The sequence below is a fragment of the Myiozetetes cayanensis genome, unplaced genomic scaffold, assembly GCF_022539395.1.
Source record: "Myiozetetes cayanensis isolate MyiCay16 unplaced genomic scaffold, myiCay2020 scf18, whole genome shotgun sequence".
NCBI classification, from domain to species: Eukaryota; Metazoa; Chordata; class Aves; order Passeriformes; family Tyrannidae; genus Myiozetetes; species Myiozetetes cayanensis.
Genome location: NW_026087389.1, coordinates 14,544,457 through 14,567,247, shown reverse-complemented (window position 1 = coordinate 14,567,247; position 22,791 = coordinate 14,544,457). Strand labels below are relative to the sequence as shown.

At 45.5% G+C, this 22,791-nt stretch overlaps 1 protein-coding gene across 1 annotated transcript in view; it reads left to right on the top strand.

The window, feature by feature from the left end:
* The window catches only part of DNAH1 (dynein axonemal heavy chain 1), a 67,610-nt gene that overhangs the window by 22,059 nt on the left and 22,760 nt on the right, over positions 1 to 22,791 (top strand). Inside the window, exons 21-48 of the mRNA XM_050313052.1 lie at positions 545 to 757; positions 2,402 to 2,566; positions 3,260 to 3,381; positions 3,944 to 4,049; positions 5,153 to 5,332; positions 6,205 to 6,345; positions 6,823 to 6,986; positions 7,431 to 7,544; positions 8,153 to 8,341; positions 9,404 to 9,509; positions 10,601 to 10,714; positions 11,006 to 11,155; positions 11,650 to 11,736; positions 11,830 to 12,016; positions 12,130 to 12,221; positions 12,705 to 12,859; positions 14,477 to 14,654; positions 14,770 to 14,964; positions 15,619 to 15,738; positions 16,361 to 16,519; positions 16,818 to 16,922; positions 17,162 to 17,302; positions 17,776 to 17,936; positions 18,626 to 18,783; positions 18,927 to 19,100; positions 19,476 to 19,514; positions 20,594 to 20,772; positions 21,572 to 21,802. Coding sequence (XP_050169009.1) covers positions 545 to 757; positions 2,402 to 2,566; positions 3,260 to 3,381; positions 3,944 to 4,049; positions 5,153 to 5,332; positions 6,205 to 6,345; positions 6,823 to 6,986; positions 7,431 to 7,544; positions 8,153 to 8,341; positions 9,404 to 9,509; positions 10,601 to 10,714; positions 11,006 to 11,155; positions 11,650 to 11,736; positions 11,830 to 12,016; positions 12,130 to 12,221; positions 12,705 to 12,859; positions 14,477 to 14,654; positions 14,770 to 14,964; positions 15,619 to 15,738; positions 16,361 to 16,519; positions 16,818 to 16,922; positions 17,162 to 17,302; positions 17,776 to 17,936; positions 18,626 to 18,783; positions 18,927 to 19,100; positions 19,476 to 19,514; positions 20,594 to 20,772; positions 21,572 to 21,802 — 4,125 coding nt within the window. The remainder of the gene's footprint in view (positions 1 to 544; positions 758 to 2,401; positions 2,567 to 3,259; positions 3,382 to 3,943; positions 4,050 to 5,152; positions 5,333 to 6,204; positions 6,346 to 6,822; positions 6,987 to 7,430; positions 7,545 to 8,152; positions 8,342 to 9,403; positions 9,510 to 10,600; positions 10,715 to 11,005; positions 11,156 to 11,649; positions 11,737 to 11,829; positions 12,017 to 12,129; positions 12,222 to 12,704; positions 12,860 to 14,476; positions 14,655 to 14,769; positions 14,965 to 15,618; positions 15,739 to 16,360; positions 16,520 to 16,817; positions 16,923 to 17,161; positions 17,303 to 17,775; positions 17,937 to 18,625; positions 18,784 to 18,926; positions 19,101 to 19,475; positions 19,515 to 20,593; positions 20,773 to 21,571; positions 21,803 to 22,791) is intronic.

Sequence of the window (22,791 nt, the reverse complement as noted above, 5' to 3'; positions counted from 1 at the left end):
TGGAAACAGAGATGGCCAATCCTTTAAACCAGTAAACCAGTGCAGGGAAGACCTGCTGGCTCTGGAGATTCATAAGTTAGATAGCCTGAAAGGCTATCAGTTTACCAGTTCATACAATCTAAGATGATCTTGATTAAAAGTCATGACCTTGTGGCAGCTCTTGTTCCCTGAAATCTCAGGTGAGTTCCTAATGGATAATTCTCCCTTTGACAAAGCCATCATTAACCATAGTCATTAACAGGCTCTTTGCTGGCATCCTCTGTGCATCTCATAGCATAAATGGGCCTGAAGGTGAAATTGCCATTTTTTCCCCTCAGGATGTTCCTTTCAGCACAGGTGTTGAGGTGTTGACTCTGTGGGCAAAGCAGAGGAAATGTGCTGTTGCTGGGTGTGTCATGCATTAAATACACAGCTGCAGTTTCCAGTGGAATCCAGGAGTGAAAACCTGTCATTTCCTAGAGAAGGGCATTAAGAGAGTTGTGGAAGCTGGGATAACCATTGTAGGTTGTGTCTGAAAATAAAATTCATTGTCCCTCTGTTTCAGTCACTCAACAAGATAGAGAGTGAATGGAAATCAGTTGTATTTGCGGTGATGCTTTACAAAGAAACAAAAACCTATATTCTGAAAAGCACCGATGACATTTCTCAGCTCCTGGATGATCATATTGTCCTGGTTCAGAGCATGTCCTTCTCACCCTTCAAGAAACCTTTTGAGGAAAGGATGAATGAATGGGAAAATAAGCTGAAGATGACACAGGTATTGGTTTCTTACCCACACACGTGTGATGAAGGCAGGCAGCTGGGCTGGGCTGCCATGCTGGGACATGGACACTGTGCAATTGCTGCTAGGGAGCTGGAAGGACAGCTATTGAGAGACTATCAGTCTTTAGGGAGGAATAGGGCCTTTCAAAGCCCTCTGACTCTAGTAAAATAATGCAGCTCTTTTGCTGCCTATTGCAATATGTTTTGGTGGGGCCAGAACTCTCCCAGTGCTGTAAACAGCATTACTGGTTTCTATAATCATACTATACTAATGGACCTCACAGATTCTTACAAACCCTGTGAAATCCATACTATCATTCACATCTCTGTGTAGGAAAGCACATGAAAGACTACTTTTAAGCAGGATCTGGCAGGCTGTGGCAGCGCTTGTTCCTCAAACCAGCAGCACCCAGCAGGACTCTGACAGCAAAATAGCACTGATGCAGGAGAAAAGTTCCAGTAAATTGTCTGGCTGGAGAACTCTGTGTAAATGTTGCTGTTTGATGCACAGCTGTATTGCTGTCTGTTACTCGTATCTACCTTACTCTGTCGGTTGGTGCTTACCACCTGGGCGTGCCTGGGCCACTGCTGGAGTGCCAGCCTTGTCTCATGAGGATACAGCCCCATGGCAGTAGGTGACATGGGGAAATTCAGTTACTTACTGTGTGGTTTCAGCAGTGATGGTGTGCAGGTTTTCACGCCGCCTTTCCTACCCCTTCTTTTGATTGTGTCACTCCTGTCACTAAAGACCCATGAATCCACTTCTGGGAAGGGGCTTGTCAGGGCTAGCTGATGGAGTATGGCAAAACTTGTTGTCTGTAGTCCTGGAAAACTCCAGCTCTTGCTTGACTACAGCTTGGACTGTAGATAGCACCATGTGTCTAAGGCAGTCTGAAAAGGAGTCAGACATTTCAGTTGCTTTGCAGTGTTGGGCAAGTTACCCAGGCCATCTAATTTCCTGCAAATGGAGGAGGAGGATGTTCTTCAAACCTAATTCTCTTGCTCCATTGAATGCCTGACAAACAGGGTTTCCTGCCTGGTGTTTAACTTAAATGTTTAGCTTTTCATTCATTCTCTTAATTCAGAGGGTTGTTTGAAGATCTTGTCATGGATTATTCCGTAGGCAAGGCTGGGGCTGAGGTACAGGAGAGAGGATATGACAGAACTGCAGTCTGGCCTCCTTTATTTGTCATTCTTCTTCCCCCCTAAAAAAACTGTTTAAAAAATAAAATTCTCATCTTACCCTGCTCACATTGTACCAGCCTCTGTAAAAAACAGAAATACCAGCCACAGAAATTTGACCTGGCATTACAGAGTCCCTTTGAACTTTAGTATTGGCTTACACATATTTCTAAACTATTCCCATTAAACTAGTGGGTATTGATGCTAATGCCTGATGACAACTGTTAGCAATGGGGATTGCTAGGAAGTTGTTAATTATTTGATAATGAAATTCCAGGTTCCTCACCCTGCAGGTAGATTTTAGAATTGTGGAAGGTCTAAGTGCAGCATCACCTCTCTTTTCTTTTTCTTTCTTCCTTATTTTTTTTCTAAACCCATTCTGGTACACAGTTTGGATGATTTTGTTGAACAGGTTCATAGCATGGGGTCCTGATGTGCTCTTCTTGCTTCCCACTAGGATGTCCTAGAGGAATGGCTGAACTGTCAGCGCTCTTGGCTCTACTTGGAGCCAATCTTTAGCTCAGAGGACATCAAAAGACAGCTCCCAGTGGAAAGCAAGCGCTACCAGACTGTGGATAAGGACTGGAGGAAGATCATGAAGAATGCTAATGAAAACCCTGAGGTAGGTACCTTGATGAAAGCCAGTGCAGGTATCCCAAACTCCTTGGAGCTGTACTCTCAGAAGGCCTGTGTCTTTGACTCACTGTTTTTGTAATGGTGTGGACATGAGCAGTGCTGTATTAACTGTGCAGCCTTGCCCAGGGCATTGTGCTGTGTTTCTTCTCTTGGAACTTGACCTTTGTTCTGCTGTAAGAACAGAGCCCTTCTCTGTAATGCCTTGCACCAAACTCTGCACCCCAGCAGATTCCTCCCCCTCAACACACAGCTCCCCTACCTCCTACAACTCCTGTAGCCAGCACTGCTATCGTTGTAAGCTATAAGGTAACTCCTTCAATTCCTCCCCAAAATTGACTTTTTGAGTTTTTTAGAGCCATTGTTTTTGTGTCCTGGTAGCAGTGCTCTGCTCTCTTCTGTTCTCTGGTCTCCACTTTCCAGGACTCCATCACCACTTGTATTAATATTACAAGTGTTGGTATTTAGGGGAACCCAGAAATGTGTTTGTCACATCCACAAGAGCTGTTTCCCCTCCTTGCCCACAAAGCTTACACCTCTCCAGACCCCTGTGAAAGTGTTCCTGTGCATGAGTCATTTAAATCCTATCAGTAACATCAGTGGGCAACCCAATTATCTCCACTGCCTTATCTCCCACATGCTCAGAATACTGATGCTTTCTCTGTTCTCTATTCTGTTATAGGTGATTTCTTTGTGCCCTGATCCAGTGCTACTAGAGAAGCTGCAAAATGCTAACAAACTACTCGAACTCGTGCAGAAAGGGCTGAGTGAATATCTGGAGACGAAGAGAGGCGCTTTTCCCAGGTAACCCCAAATTTCACTGGGCTGGATCGCACTCCCTGGTTAAGAAAATGTGAAAGGAGAGGCTCACTCCTCTCTGCCAAGAAAAAGCAAAACCATCTAAGCTTAGGATGTATTCATGAGGCTGCAAAACATAAGCAGGGCTGTGCCTTTCAATGCTGCCACCTGATGGGGAGGAAAAGGGGACACACAAATGTGAGTTAAGGGCAGTCTGGTAGCACTACTGCATATCTGTGCCTCATGGTTTGTGTAGAAAAGGGGCGGTAAAATGAAAACCTCTGGGTAACTTTATCTCTCATTCCTGAAGGAATACTTCTATTCTTTGATACTCGTTTAAACCCTCTTTGCTTGGGAATGACTGACTTATGCAGAGGGAGAAGTCTGTCTCTGCAGAAAGGGAGATGGCTGGACTGTGGCTGCTCATCTCCTGCACAAATACAAGGAGACCAGTGAGCAGTCAGAAACAGTGTCTTTAGCAAAGAGCTTGTTCCCCAGCTTGCCAGGACTTAGCCCCTGATACTGCAGCAAAGAGAGCCTCCCCTCATGCCTCTCTCTGTGCTTGTAGGTTCTACTTCCTTTCGGATGATGAGCTGCTGGAAATACTGTCTCAGACAAAAGACCCCACTGCTGTACAACCTCACCTCCACAAATGCTTCGAGAACATTGCACAGGTAGGCAAAGCAAGCATGCCAGTGGCTTGGCCCACCTTTGGAGTGTTGGTGTCACGGGAACTTGGAGGTGTTCTGAAGTCTGGAGCAGTGTTCACATTCCACTGTTTGGAAGTGTGTCTCCTGGGAACCTGTAACTGTACGTAGGCATTGCAAGGTGCTGCCTGTCCTGGAGTGGGATTCAATCAGCCTCACTTTAGACATTTCAAAGCCAGACTTCTCCCAAGAACTGGGCACCCTTAGTTGTCCTTCAGAAAATGGGGGTAAAATAGGCGTCTGCAAAGGGAGACTTGGAGAAATCCACTTAGATACCCATCTCAGGAAGAGAGGACACTCCCTTTGGAGATGTCTGTCCATCCCACCATGGAGGCCAAGAGAAATAGCTCTGACTTAGCTGTCTACTTGCAGGCACCTTGTTAGGATGGAATCCCACTCTTGCTGACAGCCTCAGAAGGGGCAAGGAGTGAGCAAGCCTGAACTGAATTTACTTTCTGCCTTCACCCCTACTTAGGAGCTGGAGTTAACCTGGCTGTTTTTCCTCTTTGTTATTCCTAATAGACTTCAGACTCCATAGCTAGTCACAGCTCGCACCACCACAATACTCACACAGTAAAACCAATCTCCTAGTCATTAGTTTGGAAAAATAGAAGGGAAATTGAACTGGAAACCTGGTGCAAAGCCACTGGAATAAATAAGGGGACTTTCAGTGATATGCTGGGGTGTCGGAGAAGCTGTTAAAGTTTTACTCTTAAAACCAGGCACTGTGACCTCAAGGGAAATGATTTGAATCTACAGAATCGAACAGGAGTCAAAGGTTTGAATCCTAGACAGGCAATGAGAAATGTTCATCCTGCCTATAATGTGATTTACTTCACTCAAGTTAAACCAGTGATGTGAATCTCTTGTTTTCATACAATCATCTTCCATTATTTGGAGAGGTCGTTTTGCACGTCTGTCGCACACTTTTTTATTGCCGCTGACAACCAGGTTTGGCACCAGGTTTATAATGAGCAAACAGGTAGAGGCTGCCTGTCCCCCAGGGGCAGGAAGGCAGGGATAGAGAGGAAATCCTCCGCTCACATCTCCTGTTGTGCTCCTTCCATTAGCTGAAGTTCCAGGAGGACCTACAGATCACACACATGTACTCTGCTGATGGAGAAGAGGTGAAGCTGTTTACTGCCATCCTTCCCTCTGAAAATGTGGAAGACTGGCTGCTGGAAGTGGAAAAATCCATGAAGGCCAGTGTACGGGACAACATAGAAAAATCAATTGGTGTCTATCCAGAGGTAAGAGTTTTTAGCACAGACCAGCAGGTCTCTGATATCTTGTTTCCAGGCTTGCCATGAGGGTCACCAGTGATGGGACTGATGAACTTGGAATATTCTACAAAAATACTCTGTTTTATTCTACTTTCAAAATACGGGCTTTAATCCAGTTGTGTGTTGGTCAAGTGCAGAATGTGCAGCTGAGGAAGAAGCTCACGGTCCAGAAGAATGCAAACCCTGCACACTCCCTCACAGCCACAGAATGCTTCCCAATAGCAGAAAACCAACACTCTATGAATCCATATCTGTTCATTTCTCCAGATGGCTTCCTCTTTTTAAGGATCTTCTCCTTCAGCTCTCATGTCTTACACAGTGTGTTAGGGGCTGGTAAAAGTAACCAAGGCAGTTGTTGGTTTCCATCAGTGCCTCTTGGCTCTGGTTTCTGTGTAAAAGCTATGCTGGTATAAAGTCTAAAATTTTAATTGGTTAGGTCTAAGGAGGGAGAAAGGCTGAAAAACAAAAAGGGCTCAGGTGTTTCTGTTATTCAGACTAAAATTCGAAAGTAGGAAAGTTGGAACAGGCCAGAGGAGGGGAAACATTCTTTTGGGTCTTACAAGTTCCTACTCTTCCCCTGCTGTTGGCTACTTTAACAGGTTACTGCAAGTGGCATAGTGGAGAGAAGGTACTTGCTGTACCCAGTGTCTGAAGAAAATTTCTTCACTGCAACAGGAGGGAAAAAAAGGAAAGCCTCTTACACAAGAACTCAGTTCTTATTTGTTAATCATGCATCTCAGAGCAAGGGGACATAGAAATCAATCAATCAATCAATCAACCAGTCATTGTCTTACCACTGTTTCCCCCCCCCTTTTTCCCCTATTTTTTTCTATTTTAAGACTCCACGTACTACATGGGTCTTGCAATGGCCTGGCCAAGTGGTCATTGCTGGCTGCCAGATTTTCTGGACAAAGGAAGTGTCTGAAGCTCTGGAAGCTGGAGATTTGTCTGACAGGCTTTACCCACAGCTGAGTACTCAGGTATGAAAATGAATGGAAGGGTGAGATTTTGCCAGATGGAAACTTTTGAATCATCAGCTCTTTGATAAGCCAGGACCATACTGTGGGGGAAACAGAGACACAGTTTTGCATAGCACAGTTCAAAACAGGTGAAAAAACAGGTTCTTGTCTTCTTAATCATTAGGGTATTTGTCATCATAAACCTCAGATAATGTACAGGACTGATAATAGGTCATTACCTGAAGACAATAACAAGGTGAAAGGTAACTTCTCCACTGCCACCCAAGAAGCTGAAGATGAAGGAGAAGGGAAGTGACGTACAGTGGATGAAACTGTTCCATGCATCCAGCCACATCTAATACCTGTGGGAAAAGAAGAAGTTGCCCTGACACAGCCTATGATCTGAGTTTTAGCATGCCATAAATTTGACTGCACTGTGTTAGTACAGCCTGGCTTTTTGAATGGATTGCTTCAGAGAACTTTCTTTTCCTTCCCCAGCTGGGTGATTTGGTTGCCCTGGTCCGTGGAAAACTGTCCAGGATGCAGCGAGCAGTGTTGTCAGCTCTTATTGTGATTGAGGTCCACGCCAAGGATGTTGCAGCAAAACTGATTGAGGAGAATGTAACGAGCATGAATGATTTTGAGTGGATCTCCCAGCTCAGGTTAGAGAGCATTGCTGTTGAACCTCACCTGGCCTCCCTGGCCAGCTGTGCCCATGGCAAATGTGAACAGAAGTTTGCACCATCTGTAAGCAGTAGTCCTGAGTTACCTCTAACATGAGGGGCGGGGTTAAAGTCTGCTAAGGATGCTAGTTCCAGGGCATCTGAGATAGACCTAGTTTTGATGGCATCCACTTTGGCAGTACAGACTAACCCATACCATGATGTTTCACTGTGAAGAGACATCCTCCTGCCCAAGGAGTGCAATGCTTGATCTCAGGTCCTGTGAGAACTCCTGTCCACCCTGTTGTGTTACCTCATCCCTTCTTCTCTCAAGAGGGAAATCCCTTGAAGTGCAGGTTGTCCTGCAGGCTGTCCTCTCATGAGCTGCTGTTTTGTCTGCCAGCCAGTGTTTATCTTTCTGCTGTCATGTTCACTCATCATTAGGTACTACTGGACAAGGGAGGACCTGTACATCAGAGCAGTCAATGCTGAATTTATCTATGGTTATGAGTATCTGGGGAACACTGGACGTCTGGTTATCACACCCCTCACTGACAGGTAAGGAGGTTCTTTTCTGGGTAATGTGTATCTTTTTTCTCTCTTTTTTTTTTTTTTTTTCTTCTGGATGAATAGAATTAAACCAAGGATCTGACCAAGCAGGTCCAACTGCTTAATGTTTGTAAATAGAAACCATTTGTACGGTAAAGTACTACCTGAGATGAGGGCATAGGAACACCCTGGCATTGGTAATTACTGTATTCCTAGTGATCAGTGCTCAGGCTGATTGCTTTCACTCTCCTAATTCTTAATTTAGTGCTCTAACTCATATAAAATGCCCACCTGATAGCTAAGGAGCTCTTCTAGAAGCCAGCAGATAGCATCTGGTACTCTAGGATATGCAGCAGAAATAATAGTTTTACTGTTTTGTAACTGTCCTTTTTCTGCAGAGTGAATTTGTAGCCAGTGGCAGAAGGATTTATCCATGCAGGCCCCCATGAATACTAATCAAGGCCACATAGCTAACTCCTTTGCAGAATGCTGCATATCAAAGCAGTTTTGCAGAATAATGAATGACAGGTTCCTCCTTGTCTCCAGCTGGAGTCTCCTGTACTGAAATCAGTAGTACAAATGCTTTTTTTCATCATGTGGTCTCTTCTTTGTCATAGGTGTTACCTGACACTTACAGGAGCTTTGCACCTGAAATTTGGAGGAGCACCTGCAGGACCAGCAGGAACAGGCAAAACAGAAACAACAAAAGACCTGGGCAAAGCATTAGCAATCCAAACTGTAGTGTTCAACTGCTCTGACCAGCTCGACTTTATGGCAATGGGAAAGTTTTTTAAGGGACTAGCCAGGTACAGTGAAATGCTGCATGTCATTATTGAGGAGTGGGTAGGATCCAGGAATGCTGGCCACTGGGAATTGGTAGGTATTTTTCACAGCAGCCCAAAAGAACAAGCAAAGCCCTGGTAAGGGGGTTAATAAGTTCCAGAATAACCAAGGTTACAAAATTGCAGCCAGAAAGGAGGGACAGTTAATGCAATTAAAAAAAAAAAAAAAAAAAAAAAAAAAAAAAGATAAAAGGAGATCCTGTTCATTTAAGGCAAAATTAAAATGCTTTGCACTAATCCATAATGCACTAATCCACCTGTGCAAATGTTTGCAGCTTTGGCCTTTATTTTAATATCATACTTGTTGAACTGAGATTCAGCCCACAAGCTGCTTAATCTTAAGAAGAGAATCTGCTGAGAATATTTGAAATTGAGCAGCCAAGAGAGACTGCTCTAAGCCCTGAGGGATCCTCTCAGAGAGGCTTCTCTCTTCTCTCTGTTTCAAACAGAGCTGGTCCAATTAGTCTGTTGCACACTGGTGAATCTGAATTAGTTACTCCAACAAAAGCGATATTCTTTTCTCAGATGTTTTCTTTGTAAGTAATTTAACTTCTTTCTTAAGCCATGCCTTGTGGGAAGATCACCTTCCTCATATGCACGCTTCCATCTGTATACAAAGTCTTCCAAATTCTAAAAGATGGACTTAAGAGTTGTCTCAATTTTATCTGCTACGTTTACAACTCAGGTACAAACCGGGAATTCAACATGACACCTCTTTAAAGCTCAGATCTGTAACATGCAGAATTTGTCCCAGGCTGTAGGATCAGATATTGCCGTGGTCACTCATCACATGGCCTGGGATGCAAAGTCAGGGTGAGGGGCTACAGCCCCTTCCACTGTCCCAGGACACTGCGGCTGTGTCATTACCTGCCATGGGGCATTAGGGGCCTTTTGGGTTCACTTCTAGTCTCTGTTTCGCCTACCCAGTATGTGGATTTGTAATTTCTAGATCTAGCTGAACTTTTGACTGCAAGTTTGCTCCTGTGGGGTGTTCCTGACTCCCTTCATCTTTCGTTCCCTGCCCAGCTCTGGCGCATGGGCTTGCTTCGATGAGTTCAACCGCATCGACATCGAGGTGCTCTCTGTGGTGGCCCAGCAGATCACAACCATCCAGAAAGCACAGCAGCAGAGGGTATGTAAGGAACATGTGGATGCAAAGGCAGACAAAAAAATTCTCCACTTGAGCTAGTTCAGGCAAGTCCTTGTCCCTGCACACACCTTCATGGAGGACTGCTTCACTTCGCTGCTCAGGGGTGACTTGGACAGACATCCTTGTATCAAAAGACATCCACGTATCTAAAGCTTGGAGAGCTTTGAACAATGTCCTGGCTGTGGTGCATCACATCAGAGCATTACATAGTCAGCATGCTGCAGGGTGGGGTTTGTAACCCAAGTGTGTGCTTCCACAGTTGCCCACACTCTCACAGGCTGAAGTAAATCTCAGCTTGAGCTGCAGTGCCAGCAGACTTTGGTGTGGGAGACACTCTGATGCAGACCCACGGAGCTGATAAAACTCAGAGCTGTGATAAAGGCAGCCAGTGTTCTGCCATGAGTTGCTCAGCACCCAATTTGTCTACATGTATTATCCAAGCTTTGGTGGATTCACAAAACCCAGTATGTGCAAAAAAATGCATATTTGTGCGCACGCAGAGTTGCATTGGAAAGTGAATTGTTGGCTTTAATGGAGACTCAGCTGTCAGCCAGTCTAGCAGCCAGTCTCTGCTTTGTTCTCTGGAGGCTCAGAAGGGTTAAGACCTGAATCTCCTTGACTTTGGCTTGGAATTAGAAACTTGCTCTCTGTAAATTCTTCTGCATTGCTTTATCCCCCAACTGAAATTACTACCTACACAGCTTTAAAAAGGATTTAGGTTTCTCTTTGCCCTTTTTGCCATGAATTAATTCAGGTCTGATCTCTACTGAGAAATAAATGGGAAGATGTTTGTTTACAGCTGGAGAGGTAGGAGTCTGTTCAAGAGTCAAATATCCTATCAGTAAATCTTCCATGAGCCCAGTTTCTTATACAGGGAAAAATATTGCTGGTAATACTGGACTCCTGCAGTGGGACCAGGTTGAGTCACTACAGTTGTGGGCAGCTGTGTGTGTATGTGCTTGATAATTTAACTACTAAAAGCCATTGTCCTCTTTGTGGAAGATTCTGCTACATTATTTAATTTGTAGGTCGGGCTCTGTTCTTTGAGGATGATCATATTTGTAATTTTCCAGGTGGAGTCCTTCATATTTGAGGGCACAGAGATCCCACTGGTGCCATCCTGTGCTGTCTTCATCACAATGAACCCGGGGTATGCTGGGCGTACTGAACTGCCCGATAACCTGAAGGTGAGGAGGGGAGGCTGCATGGACAGAAAGCAGAGGTGCTACCTGGACCCACCAGTGTGTCTGTGGCAAGGGTTAGGATGGAACACTTCTGGAAAGTTTCTAGACTTTGAGATTTGAAACACATGTGTAAGCAAATGGCACTCCTCAGGTTGCAGTCTGCTGACGGGTGTCAGGCACACTCATGCTGTGACCTCTAAAGAGCCTGGGATAGACACTCATCCTTTCCAGTTTGCTGGGAGAAAAGCAAGAAGCAACAGATTTTTGATCTTGTGTTGGATCTGTATGTTTCAGGCTCTCTTTCGTCCTGTGGCTATGATGGTCCCAGATTACTCCATGATTGCTGAGATCTCGCTCTACTCCTTTGGGTTTAATGAAGCCAAAGTCCTTGCAAAGAAGATCACCACAACATTCAAACTATTGTCAGAGCAGCTCAGCTCCCAGGTAGGTGCCTTAATGTCCATGAATGTTTTTGTAAATGTGAGGCTTTCTCAGCCTAAGCACAAAGTGCCTCGATGGTTCTCTTGGTGCCTTGTGGTAGCATATCTCAAAAAGGTCACCCATATCCATTCTTCATCTTCCTCCCTCCTTTCTGACTCTCATTTCTGCTCCTGTGGCTGGATTTGCATTCACCTTAAGTCTTAGACAGGATTACAGTGTCAGGACAGTTGAGCCAAGCAGCTCTGCCTGCTTTTCCTTCCATCTAGGATTTTTCATCATGCAGTTATTCATGTCTTCTTCACTTGTAGTCTGTACAGCTGAAGACTAGTTAGTTGTTTAAAGGATCCTGAGAGCAGACATGGATGAAGGAGTTGTTCTGAAGGCATAACTCTCTCATTTTGTTTTCTTACCTGCTAACTGAGAGAATGCATAGGTTTCCTCTTTTTAAGGTGGTGCTTCTGTGTCTGATGACATTATTTCCTCTGTGCCTTTTCCAGGACCACTATGACTTTGGGATGAGAGCTGTGAAGACTGTCATCTCAACAGCTGGCAACCTCAAAAGAGAGAATCCTGATATGGATGAGGTAAATGTGGTTGCACTTCACACTGCCATAGACTGATGTGGCCTCATAAGAGAGGAATGATCTCTGAAGTCCTGAGTTCTTTAATCCTTGCAGGAGCTTATCTGCCTGCGGGCTATCAGGGATGCCAACGTACCCAAATTCCTGCAGGATGACCTCAAGCTCTTCAATGGTATTGTCTCAGATTTATTTCCAAACATCAAAGAAACACCTGTTGATTACGGCATCCTGGAAGAAGCCATCCGCAAATCCTGCATCCAGGCGAATCTGAAGGATGTCGATGGTGAGAGAAAAGTCTCTCCACAAGCTCCCTCTGGGCCTGGGCTTTCAATCCAGTGTGCTGTCCTAGGAAAGAGATATGCTCCCAGACCCACTGTGCATCATCTTCCTCTACAGGTTTTGTGACTAAGGTCATCCAGCTGTATGAGACCACTGTGGTCCGTCATGGCCTTATGCTGGTGGGACCAACGGGTTCTGGGAAGACAAAGGTATGGGTGAGACTGCACTGGCCCCAGCAAACCATCACCCACCTAGTGGTGCAGAGGTTTAAGTTGCACAGAAGACTCACACTCTAGCATTTCCAGCTTCTCTCAGATAGAAGTCTGGGCACAAAGATGCTGCCCATTAGTACTGATTTATAGCCGTGGGAAAGTATATTACCGGTTCACTTTTTGAACTGTGAGGTTAGAACAAGGCTTATTAGCTCTGCTGCAGATTTTTAAGGCTGAGACATGCTTTGACATCTCGAGGTGCTTCAGGCCTCTTGCACAGGAGATCTAACTTTCTCCTCCCCTGCATGTAAAATGCTTTATTTCTCTGCTTTTGTTTCAGCTAGGCATCTTCTTACTATGATATTACCCTCCCCTCTGTCTCCTTTCTCACTGCCTTTTGAATGCAGTTGCTGTGAGAGCAAGAGGCTTTGTCATCCTGGAGCCATGGCAGTTAACTCTCTGGCTGTCCTGCTTTTGCAGAGTTATGAAGTCCTGGCAGCTGCAATGACATCACTGAAAGGTCAGCCTGCAGCCAGTGGTGGGAATTACGAAGCAGTCAACTACTTTATACTGAATCCCAAATCCATCACAATGGGCCAGCTTTATGGAGAGTTCAACTTGCTAACGCATGAGTGGTAAAGTACAAAACCTTCTTTCCTCCCCTCCAGACGGAAAACACTTTCCTGGTCTTGAGCGTCTTCTCTTCAAGGCTGAGAACCGTTTAGGGTGGTGGCGCAAAACCAGAAGCGATCAAGTCCTTATCCTCACCAAGCTACAATAGCCAGTCACGGAGATTTAAGCTGACATCTTTTATTGTGTGCTTGGCCCGTCTGCCAGCACATGCCCAGACAGTTCCTGCAGCTCAGCTCGCAGCATTAACTGCATAACAATAATTCAATAGCTTTGGAGCACATGCCCCTGCTCTAAGATACAGCAGCTTAAAAACACTTGCTTTGCTTCTGAAGAAAAGTGACCTCTGTACTGTGCACTTGAATTGTTCTGTGTAAATGCACTGGTAGCCTTGAATGATGAGGAATGATTTTCAGGCATAAAGAGGCATTTCATTCCCGTTACCAGGGCTCCTGCTTGCTTGCATGGTTTGGAAACAAGAACCAGTGGCCCATTTGCCCTCTTTGCAGCCAGGTCCTACTGCTTATATTTGCATATGTGACCTGAGGTTGACTTTGCAGCTCACTTTATCTGGAATCTAAGGTGTGAGAAGCAGTGTGAATCTCCCTTTGGCCCTGTCAGCCAGCACTTGCTTAGGGGCAAAGCTAAAGTTTGGGTTCTGTAAAATGAGAGAAACTAAATATATATGAAGCTAACTACCTCTAGGAAAAGTGCAAGCAAGAAAACATTACTGATGCTGAGACCAGAGCTTCCCAACTTAGAATCTGGTCTATATTTACTGAAGGACATTTTATAAGATGTTCCAATTAAGCTCAACAGTTTTATTTATGATGTGACTCTACCCAAGGGCAGCACACAGGCACATCAACATGACAAAAAGAAAAATACAGCAGCCATGTAAAATGTATTTACAGACAAATCCATCTGTTTTAATCAGCTGATCTCTAGAACAGACTGTTTTCCCTTGATCTTAGTAACAATACCCTGGAATTCACTAGCATAATAAAAATAACAAATAATTATTTAATAGCAGGAGTGGAGTCTGTCCAGGGTCTGAATGGAAACTGCACTCCAGGTTTCTATGTATAGATTAAGTTCTTGCTGTCAACAGCCAGCACTCCTTCTATCTGCTCTCCTGTTCACCAGTGCCAACACCACCTGGGTTCACAGGCAGTTGAGGATGGGGAACTTCAGTTATAAAGAGGGTAGGGACATACCCTTTAGTATGGATTTATCCTTGTAACCCAGTTCTGCCTTTATACTTGGTAGAGAAAAAGAGGCACCTCCAGAGAGCAGATAACCTGCCTATGACCTGAACTGGATGCTCGCAAGGCCTCTTTACTCTTTATTGAGGACAGAGATGTTAAAGGGCAGCTTGACATTTTATAGTTAAATGACATGAATTCCAGATCCTAATGCCCAAAGAAATTGGTTCATGGTGTCACTCAGGCTGAGATGTTTGTCTCAGTGAAAAAAAAGGAATCAAAAAGGGAGGCACGGGTATCCTTGGGCAGATGAACCAGGGTAAGATTCTGGCTCTGCTGCCTTATATGATGGGAACTTTGCCATTGATTTCAGCAAAACCAGAATGGACCAAGCCCTGCCTTCCTCTCACCTTTCAGGACAGATGGGATCTTCTCCACACTCATCCGTCGGGGAACTGTGGCCACTGACACCACCAAGAAGTGGTATATGTTTGATGGGCCAGTTGATGCTCTGTGGATTGAGAACATGAACACAGTGCTAGATGACAATAAGAAGCTGTGCCTCAGCTCAGGGGAAATCATCAAGATGACAGAGGTAACTCATCCCTCTGGCTTTTGCTGCCTGTTGTCTGTACTCCTCCCTCCCGATGCTGAAAGACATATTAAAAGTGAACAAGTCCTTATCCTTCCTTTTGTTTTACAATTACCAGAGCATGACCATGATGTTTGAAGTTCAGGATCTGGCTGTTGCTTCCCCTGCCACAGTCTCCCGCTGTGGAATGGTTTATCTGGAACCCAGCATCTTGGGACTGGAGCCCTTTGTTGAATGCTGGCTGAAAAATATCCCAGAAATCATGCAGCGCTTCTCACAGAAACTAGCATCTCTCTTCAAGAGATTCCTCAAGGTGAGCTACCGTGCCATTCCAGCCTTTTCAGGGCTTCAAGCTTGTCAGCTTGCATATCAACCAGCACAGACTTGTCAAGGCCTGGATTTAAATGCCATTGTGGGAACAGTTCAGACTCCTAGCATACAAACTGCTCTGTGAATTTTCTGGGTTTAATAGAGGTTACTCACTGATCCCTGTAGATGTGTCTTAGTCTTATTTGTCATTATAGTTTATTTTATTTCATTTTAAAATTAGCTTCTGAACAAAATCATCCCATGTGCAGCTCCAGGGAGAAAGTTGCATGAACCTGTCTTGTTATTTCTGCTCTGCTGCTAAGCCATTATTGTAATGAGTTACCTGGAGATGCAGAGGAAAGCTGTGAAAGGAGCAAATCATTTAACAACAGTGATGCCACAAGGTGCACATCACTGCTGTGCAGAATCAAAAGGCAAGCCCAGTGGTTTCTTGGGGTTAAGACTGAACCTAGGGGTTTGACTGGCTTTTCTCCAGTCAGAACATTGATACTTGGGATACAGTTGGAAATGGTAGCATTTTCAGTCAGTATCCCTGCTAAACATAGCATGAGGGAGACAAGGAGAAACCAGAACGAGAAGGTAAAACCAAAGACAGCTGAGCTGGATGGTGACACTGAGTTCCTACCTTTCCTTACAGGACTCCATCGACTTTGTCCGGAGCTCTGTGAAGGAGATAATTGCCTCAACAGACAGTAACCTCACAAGGAGCCTACTCATGCTCCTGGAATGTTTGTTTCAGCCTTTCATTCCCATAAAGGTAGGATTTTGCTACCCCTTTCACTATTATTTGTGCCTGTAACTCTTAAGGACACCAAGTCATGCAGAGGGTTAGTCACCAGAGAACAAGATGTTGGTGCTGAAAGGTCATGCTGTAGCTCATCTGTGGGGCAGAAGTAATACTGCATCCTGCAAAGCACAGGTAAACCTGGAAGGATTATGCTCTGCCCACTGAAGAAACAAAAGATAAGCTCCATGCCTACCAGGCTGGAGGGCAGAGGTTCACTTTTATTTATAGCAGAGGGAATTGGAGAGTAAGTGGAAAGCAGAGATCAGAGCTGAGCAGCGATGCACTTCAGATTGCAGGTCCTTTGAGAATTAGCACTGAAGAAGGCTGGACAATTTTCAAATTAAAAACCTAAGACTAAATTCTTCTCCCAGCTCCTGTTGAGTGACGTTAGTTCAGCAAGGGGAGTCTCTCAAGTACACCAATAAAACAACAATTTTTCATCCACAGAATATATTAACAAGGCCTGTTAAAACCTGGCTAGAAAAAGCTACAGAGAAACTGAATAGAATTACAAACAAATTAAGAAGAGTCTGGGTTTTGTGTGCCTTAACCATGGCTGAGAACTTTTGTTCTGCTTGTCTCTGGTTCTAAGGGAATTAAGACGATTCCCCGGGAGAAGGCTGCTCGTATGGGAGAGCTGATTGAACCCTGGTTTATATTTGCCTTGATCTGGAGTGTGGGCGCTACTGGAGATGCCCAAGGTCGCATGGCCTTCAGCTCGTGGCTCAGAGATAAGATGGCAAAGGAAAAGGTGAGCAAAGGAAAAGCAGAGCCTTTCTCATTAGAGAGGAATTAGTAATGACAGACAGCAGTCAGAGCTCCTTCAGTGCCTGGAGGCTTTGGATGGACTTCCTCTTGGCATCTTGGCTACTCCCTTTAAGTCTGCCACAAACTTAAAGGGACCACCGGACCTGGAAGTTCTGAGAGAGACCTGAGTCCCCTTGGCCTGAGCAGCATCCCATTAGCAAAGTTTTCCCTGAGGTAGTGCAGATCCTCCTGTGAATTCAGCTGAGCGGCAACCAGGTTCACCACAGCTTTTTTTCTCACAGATCCAGTTACTTTTCCCAAAAGAAGGACTGGTTTATGACTATAAACTGGATGATGCTGGGCTTAGCAGTACTGAAGAGGATGTGGAGGAAGAGGTCATCAGAGAGGTAAAATATTTCACCTCCAAGATGGGTAATCTGGGGGGAGGGACCAGGAAGCAGCAAAGTCCTGGAGGATTCAGTAGGATTCTCTCATCAAGGGAAATAAGAAAGGCCTATGGGAGGGAACCAAACAAGAATGTTTAATCAAAATTAAGCTTTTTGCTGAATCAAAAGGCAGCTTCTTGCCCTCAGGATTGTGAGGGATAGATGTGACTTCGCCCTCTAAGCAGATTCATATCTTTCAGGTGCACTGGGAGGTGTGGCTGGACCCTACAGCAAAGTTCACCATGGTTCCAGATACCAACTTCTGTGATGTTATTGTGCCCACAATGAACACAGTCCGCATGGCGCATCTGCTGGAGCTGTTGCTCACCAACTATAAGCCAGTATGTGCCCAGCTTTGTCTTTGAATTTTTGATTCAACTTTTTCCTCTCCCAGTGCAGTCAGAACTTAACAGCTATCTTACACTTTGAGATTATTTCCCACTCCCATGGATTTGTATTTCTCTGCTCAAAATCTGTGCTTAAGCCCTAAGAATTCTCCGTTCAGTCCCCAGGCACTGTGCCAGTGCCCCAAAGGCATGTCAAGACTCATTTGTTTAATCAAAATGCAGCAAATGCTAGATAGCCCATCACCATCCCTCTTTACCTGTTTTCTACAGTTTGATTTCATGCATCTCTAGTTGGACTCCATCCACACCAAGAGATCTGTTGGGCAGCTGATCTTATGGAAGAAAAAAACCCAACCTTTTAATTCCTAAGTGAGCAGTAACCTGCGTTTCCTCCAGCAAATATAAGAGTGCTGGGAAACACAGACTGCTTGCCTGGTGTTATGCTGCATTGCTGATTGTGCTTCCAGGTTCTCTGCATTGGTCCCACTGGTACAGGGAAGACCCTCACAATTACGGACAAGCTTTTGAAGAACTTGCCTAACAAATACATCACCCACTTCCTGATGTTTTCAGCACGCACCTCTGCTAACCAAACCCAGGATCTCATTGACAGCAAACTGGATAAGAGGCAAGATCCCTTTCTGTGTGTGTAAAAGCAGCATCTCTAAGCTCAGTGTTTCTGTCAGCTTGGCCATTTACTTTCATCCCAAGACCTGAAGGGTCCGCAAGCACGTACAGCTGTGGATAACAAATAGAACACACAGCACATCTGAGCTGGGATTGTGAGAGCCAGTAAAAGCTTCATATAATGGCAAGAAAGTGAGAAGGATTAGTGAGGGTCTGTAAGAGTTGTTCCAATTCTAGTTATTCCAGAAATACTACATTTCACAGCACAGGTGTTTGCAAACCCTGGTGTGGGATCTTTACAGAAAGTGATGAAGGGAGAAAATGTGGCTGCCCACCCACAGTCCCACTCCCCACAGTTAACAGCTTCCATTTCGCCTCCCTGGTCAGCCACTGCTTTGAAGTTTCCAACAGATTCATGGGCTCAAGTTTTGCTTTTATTTGCACTCATTTATTCACTGACATTGTACATAACTAGACAAAATTTCACTTGTGTTTGGAAAGAAGCCAGTGCCTCAAACATTGCTCCAGATCTTTTCCATATAAAGGCCCTTATAAAGAAATTTGTTAAGTGTAAGAATAGCTGAAACTGTTGACTCAGGAAACATCTGGAGGAAAAAAGGAGTGCTTTTGGCTCAAGATAGGAGTACCTTTGCAATAGGAGTTGTCCTTACATGGGTTCTCTCCTTACAGGCGGAAGGGTGTGTTCGGGCCTCCAGTTGGGCGGTACTTCATCTTTTTTATTGATGACTTGAACATGCCTATGCTGGAGCAATATGGTGCTCAGCCACCCATCGAGCTGCTGCGGCAGTGGATGGACCACCAGGGCTGGTACGACCGGAAACAGATCGGTATGACCCAGATCCTGAGCCCAGGATTTTGCTCTTGGCAAAAGTTGGCCTGTTAGATACGTGTACCTGCTGGGGAGATCTGTGGCCAGGGTTTTCAGCTACGACTTAGCATTCATTCCTGTCCTGATTTTGCACTCTTCAAGGTACTTTTAAGAATCTGGTAGATATCAATTTTGTCTGTGCCATGGGACCTCCTGGAGGGGGAAGGAATCCTGTCACTCCACGCTTCACTCGCCATTTCAACTACCTCTCCTTCACCGAGATGGATGACAGCAGCAAGAAGACTATCTTCTCCAACATCCTTGGCAGCTGGATGGGTAAGTCCTGCAGACAACTGCCACCTTCTCCTCACGATGGAAGTCAGCCTGCTGATAATGGAGGTTGGAAGGGGAGGGATTAATACTGATGATCTAATCAAAGTGTTGGAAGCTGCAACTTGCAGTCACTTGAAGATGCTTTTGGGAAAGTGTTGTATGAATCTTAGCAAACAGAGAGCTCATACACTGTTTAATCTCAGGGCCAAATTCTGCTGGTGGGAATCAGCAAACTTCAGCTTTAGCTTTCACCATTTCATAAGGTATCAATCGTATAGCCTGGGCCTTTCAAAGAGGATTTCATTTGTGATGGATGATGCAAATACCTTTCACCTCAGCAGGTAAAGCTGGAACTCAAGCTTTTTTGTCTTTTTCTAGATGGACTCCTAGGAGAAAAAAGTTACAGAACTCCAGTGCGTAAGTAAGAGCAGAAAGATGAGAGAGCCAGTGAACAGAACAAGCTGATGGGCACAGCATGGCACAGCTTACCTGTGCTTTCAGCAGACAGACACTTGTCCAGACAACAGCCTTCTGTGGAAGCAGAGCCTTCTGTTACTCTCCATCTGCTGCAGCCTGTGGACAGCTGAGCAGGGTGGATCTGAGCATGGTGCTACAGCCACCCAGAAAAAAAGGTTTATTTGGAGTGAAATGAGTCCTCTTGTATTTGACAGAGTGGGAATTTAGGATCATCTTTGTAAATGATGCCCTCATCTGCAAATCTGCCAGTAGAAAGGAGCGAGAATAGTCAGCTATGAAAGAAGCAAAGCAGAGCTTTCTGGGTGCTTGCAGCATTCACAAGCACCAGTACCTGGCTGTGAGCTCAGGGGCACACTGAAACATCTAGTTGTGATTTAAAGAGAAATTAAAGAACTTCGGAGATAATGCAAAAAAGTACAAAATGCTGAAGTGTCACAGGGCTCTACTTCTTAAGGAATGTTTGTAACAAACTTCATTGACAGAAAAAAAGTATGCTCTGAAACTGGCAGCTGTGTTTAAATCTTGCCAGACTATTGCATAAGAAATTATTCCTCAGTGGCTTTGCATTTTCTGAGCATAATGATTTGCAGGGGGTTTAGCTAAGAGGGCACTCACACCTTCTAGCTTAAAAGTAGCTGAGACTCCACTGTGGGAGTATAAGGAAGGAGAAGGAAAACCTGTCTGGAGTATTTCAGGTGGGCATCGATTGCCTTTCTGGCAGTGTCTCCTCTATCTCTGCGGGGTGTGAAGTTTTTACATCGCAGAATCATTGTGATGTGTTCTGCCATCCCCAGATCTGGTTCATATTAGTTATTAGTTGAGAAACTCATTGGAAACTGTCCCCTGCAGCGAGCAGGTGCTTGGTCAGGTCCCTCACAGTCTCTGCAGAAGAAAGCAGACAAAAGTGTGTTCCTGCCCAAGCACCTCTGCTGCTCAGTGCCACCTTCCTGCATTAGTGGGGCCTTCTTAGCCCAGAGTCACCACATTGGCATCATCTCCAGCTTCCTCTGTCTCTACAGCTGGAGCAGTTGCAGTCAAAGACTTGAACGAGCCCTTGGTGGATGCCACTATCCATGTGTATTTGACCATCACATCCCAGCTGCTGCCCACACCAGCTAAGTCTCATTACACCTTCAACCTGAGAGACCTCTCCAAGGTGTTCCAGGGCATGCTCATGGCTGAGCCCAGCAAGGTCGAGGTGAGTCCTTCCATCAGCACAGCTGTACCACTCAGGGGAAGACCAGAAATGTTCCAGCTGAGGCCTTGTCGACAGGCCTGCAAGCAGGCTTCATTTTCCCATTGAAGCTGCATTTTGATATTGCTCAGTGAATGTGGTGCCCCCACTTTGGCTGTTGTCTGGCACCAGTAGGAAACAGATCCCCCCTTTCGCCTCAGCCCTTCCTGGGTGTGGAAGCAGGTGAGTCAGTACAGCACAGCCCACCCCTTCAGGGCTGGATGGAGCCATAGGGGACCAGAGAGGGGCAGAGGTGGTGCCCTTTTACCTGCTTGTGTCAGTGGAGGCGTCTGCCCCTTCAGCTCTCCTGAGGACCTTGCTCTGGCTCCAGCCTGGCCAGTAGGCATTGACTTATCACAGGAAGTACTTAGGATCCTAGTTCTGTGCTACCAGCCAAATAAGAGGATCTTTCCCCAAAAAAACCACAAGAAAACTGTAAAAATTTAATCAAACTGGGGAAAGGTAAGAGCAAAGAACATAAAATTTAAATCTCTCAAAGAAAGCCCGACATATGGACAAATAGAGGGGGGAATTAGCTGAAGCTGTAATGAGCCCTCTGCAAAGCAGCTGTTTTGACAGGATTTGATTTTGAGAGGAGAAGGGAAAGCAGCTTCCTCCGCCCAGTTCTTTCTCCGCTCCAGCTGCCTTCTAGCAGGAGTGGAGATGGCCACATGCTGGGCAGGAACCAGCTTTCCTGGCAGTGATGCTCATAACGCTTCTCTGCTTCTCTCACGGGCGCTGTTTTGCTGGGATTTCCTACCAGGACAAACTGGACCTGCTGAGACTGTGGTACCATGAGAGCTGCCGGGTCTTCTGCGATCGCTTGGTCAACGAGGAGGACCGGACCTGGTTTGACAACCTAATGAGGAAGAAGATGGAGGAGTTTGGCACCACTTTTGAGGAGGTCATCCCCTCCCAGCCAGTTCTGTTTGGGGACTTCATGGAGCCAGGTGCCAATGTCAAACTATACAAAGCAATTGACAGCCAGGAAAAGGTAAGGATCCTGGGAATCGTGATGTGAACTGTGTTCACATCTTCCAAGGCTTTTATAAACAAAGGAAAACAGTGATGATGGAGCTGCTGTAATTGAAGGTGTCTGGAACCACAAACTCTCCCAGGGGTCTCCTGTGAACTCCTAACCCATACATGGATAGTAGCTTTGATTTGGCACAATAGGAAATGGAGGTGGAACAAGCCGTCTCTGCTTTTCAATCCTGGAGGCAGCCTGCTATGCCAAATCTCCGAAATGAGCTGCACTTGGGGCTGAAATGGGACATTACCCCCAAACAATACTACTTTTGCCATTAAAGACTTCACAATTGACCTTTACAAGTAATTAATGTTACTGCCAGATTCCATGTTGGAGAAGATACTGCGAGTACTTCGGTAGTGGCAATTAAGCAAAGGCAATGAGCAGTGCGTTTTGCACTCATTATCAGAAACAGATGATTATCCTGTCGTCTCTCCTCTTGTGATAGCTGTGTGACAAGGACTGGTAATTAACTGAGCTTTCCAATCCCTTTTGCAAAGTAGGTAGGCCTGTCCCCCACTGAGGTGAGCAGAGCTGAGACAGCCAGACTTACAGGCTGCTGCACAGTTCCCTGATGCACACAGGACTTTGGCATCTAGGCAGGGATTCCAGCACTGTATGAATTCCAGCTGGTGTTGCTTGCCCGAGTTCACAGTGAGATTGCTGAGGGAGTGGGATCAAATCCCAGATATTCTTCATGCTTCATCTCCTTCTCTGGCCTGAGGGTGCTGTTGAAGAGAGCCCTGGAAAGGGCAGGAGAAGCTGCTCCTGCAATTGTTCCATGTGATGACTGGACTGGGAGAGGAGTGTGCTCCTCTACCCATCTACAGCCAGTGTTGTTTTCTTCCAGCACTTGCCCTTTCCAGCCAGGATCCTAACCACAGGGAGCAGCAGCAGGCATTGGCCAGCTATAGAGCGAGGAAACTATCCCAGAGGGAGGCCCATGAGCAGTA